Source organism: Parus major, chromosome 22 (assembly GCF_001522545.3).
Source record: "Parus major isolate Abel chromosome 22, Parus_major1.1, whole genome shotgun sequence".
Lineage (NCBI taxonomy): Eukaryota > Metazoa > Chordata > Aves > Passeriformes > Paridae > Parus > Parus major.
In genome coordinates this window covers 1,763,862-1,766,961 of record NC_031790.1, presented here as the reverse complement: position 1 = coordinate 1,766,961, position 3,100 = coordinate 1,763,862, and the positions used below count along the sequence as shown (strand labels likewise).

The 3,100-nt window shown below is 40.7% G+C and overlaps 1 protein-coding gene across 1 annotated transcript in view; it reads right to left on the bottom strand.

The window, feature by feature from the left end:
• Window positions 1–3,100, bottom strand: part of EBF2 (EBF transcription factor 2) — a 118,559-nt gene that overhangs the window by 6,789 nt on the left and 108,670 nt on the right. Inside the window, exon 15 of the mRNA XM_015648621.3 lies at window positions 2,259–2,426. Coding sequence (XP_015504107.1) covers window positions 2,259–2,426 — 168 coding nt within the window. The remainder of the gene's footprint in view (window positions 1–2,258; window positions 2,427–3,100) is intronic.

Below are 3,100 nucleotides of genomic sequence, written 5' to 3'. Positions count from 1 at the left end.
AATAATAATAACAATAATAATAATGAGGAGGACTAGGAAGATTATGATTATCATCCTCTAAATGTGGATATATAATCCTATAATATGTTATTATTATTATTATTATTATTATTATTATTATTATTATTATTATTATTACTATTGCTATTATTATTGTCATTATATATTGAGGAGATGTTTTCCACATGTTGTGGGGGGAAACTCCAAGTTCATGGGCTTTGGAAAGGGGCCTGCATATATTCACTGCTTGCCCTGTGCTTTTGCTATTCTCTCTCCAGCAGCATTTTGGGATGCCTGAGTTTGATAAATAAGTAAATAAATCTCAAATTCCATGCCCAGCACACCTATCCCTGGTTTCCAGCCCCAGGGGCTGGCGTGGCAGAGGGCATTATCCATCTCCCTCTCCCCATCTCTCCATTTCAGGCAAAAAGCCTCTTTGGGAGCCTCCTGTTGACTTTTTGGACACATCTGTCTGTCAGCACTGTGGGAACATTAATTTGGATATCAGGCTGCATGTACCTGGATCCTTTCCAAAGCATGTGCTCCCCAGCTTGCATCAATTTAAATATTTCAGCTGGAATTTGCATCCCTGGCTGAAAGAGTTCAATAGTTACCAGGACCTGGCGTAACAAACCTTGTTTCTTCTTGTTGTGTCACTGACCAGTCCTGCTTTACTGGCTATTAAATTTAACAGCTCTAGAATATGAAGATACTCATCTTTGTGTTGATGTACAGGTAGAAATCCCACAAAGAAAGGGATGTGGTTAATAAATTCTGTATCCATTTATCTCTGATTTTGCTAATTCAGCAATTATTCACAACCTTAATTCATAGATTAATCCTGACCAGCTCAGGACTGGACTTTGGTCAGTAGAAATGGATGGATGTCAGGATTTAGCTTTGAGATTTTGTTATATTTAATATTAAAGCTCAGTTTTTAGAATCTGTCATTGATTACTGATTTATAGACTGGATAAAAAATGGTAAATAGCAAAGATGGCACAGACTTGTCTCTAATACTTTATTTCCTTATAGGTTGAAAGAGAGATGAAATCTTTCTAAACAGAACCTTGAGTATTACCTTAAGGGAAATTATTAATTTTAACATTTCAGTAGTATTTTAATCTGTCCTTTTTCTACCTCCCAGAAGCAGCCTGAGTGGTTTTCTCTCTGATTTGTGTTTAGCACCACCTCAGGTAACTCCTGAATATTTAAGCTTAATATTTAGGCCTTCTCTACATAACAGTTAGACAAGTTTAACTTCCAAGTAGACTAAAATCTGTGCATTCACATGGTGAGATCAATGGATAGACCCATTCATGGGAAGAAAATAATCTTAGGAAAGTGTGGATTTTCTTGTAATTGGGGCAGGGGAAGAAGCTGTTTCAGAATTCTCTGAGTTAGGTTTTAAAAATGTTACTGTTTTTGTTCAGTACACTTAGAATTTCCTTATTACATAAAATAATCACACTTTCTGCAAGTCCCTGTGGCCCAGCTAAGGGTTTATATCACACCCAGCCCAACAGGTGCTGTTTGTGGGGCTCATTTGGAATTACCACTGGCTCTTGGCACAGCTCACTTCCCACACTTGTGTTTCCTAGGCTATCTCCAGTGAAGTCTGAAGGAGTCAGATGATTTCCCAGGCCCTATAAAGGCATTTTTTATGGAGACTTGGAGCATATTTATGTGCTGCACACACACACACACACCCCCACACCCTCCCCCCCCAAGCCTGTTAAAAGCAAGAATTGGGTACAGGTTTCCATTCTTATCTCACTGCTCACATTTGTTTCACAGATCACCTTTAAAAGGGCTGTAAAAGGGCTGTGGGGCTCAATTCCCGGGTTGAGCCTAAACCTCGCAGCAGGTTTGTGTTCTGGACAGAGCTGGGGATTAACTCTGCTCTGTTTAACAAGTCCCCCAAGCCTGAGGAGAAGTCATTGCCCACAAAAGAGCTGCAATTCCACTATATTCTAGGGAAAGGTGTCTCTGCCCATGGTGGGGGTTAGAAGTGGACCTTTGAGGTCCTTTCCCAGCCCAAACCATTCTGGGGTTGAAACGCATCGGGTCAGAACCTTCCTGTGGAAATCAGCGCCTGGCCCCTGCTTTAAAGCCAACAGCTTGGATGAATCCTTAGATCCAGCTGCAGCGGGGCAGGTTTTCACTCCTGAGCCCTTGCACTCCTCGTGTGATGGCACTCAGGCGGGAAACTGAAATTTCAAACTGAAGTTGTGAATGAGCAGGAACACGTTCCTCACCTCTGAACCCGTTCCCGTTACCGCTGGAGCAGGCGGGCGAGGGGGACCCTTGGGGTCTGATGACAGGAGCAAAGGCACTCTTCTGTTTGACAGCAGGGAACACCGAGGAGGAGAACGGGAGGATGGAAGAAGTGCTGGAGGAGCCGACTGTTGGACTTGAAGACATCACTGCCAAAGGGGAACAAAATAAAAAGGGGGTTCCTCATCAGAAATTTGGTAAAACTGCTTCAAGAATGTGTGGTCTGAGTTCCTTTTTTTACCTCTCAAAGGAGCTCTCATTCCCTCAGTGTGTTTAGTTAGAGTAAGTCTGGAGTAGAGAGGGAGTTAAACAGAATAGTTTAGAAAAATAACGGTGCTTAATTCTTTCCAAATTAAGGGTGATGGTGCCAGAAAATTGGAAATCATCAAGGCAAAACCAGAGTCAATAGGAACAGAAATGGCCTGTTCACTCAGTGTCCTTGGAATTTGGAAAGGGTGGCAAATCCTCTGTCTTCCCCCATTTTTTAAAATTAAATTTCCTTGATTTCAAGCTGCTGCATGGATTTTACTCTAAATTGGCTATTTTTTAAAGAGGTGCCTTGCAAGGAGAAAGCCCCTTTCTATGTGCAATAACTTTTCCAAGTATTGTTTGCTGAGCTTCCAGAACAATATCAACCGTTCCTCAGCAAAAGAGGAACAAATAACAATATTTCATGTGAAGTCCCAGGTCTCTTGGAAGTATTAGCTTGAAATCACAATAATATGGTGCTGGAGACATTATGGAAAGCTCCAGAAGAGAGGATAATAATAATAATAATAATAATAATAATAATAATAATAATAATAATAATAATAATAATAAT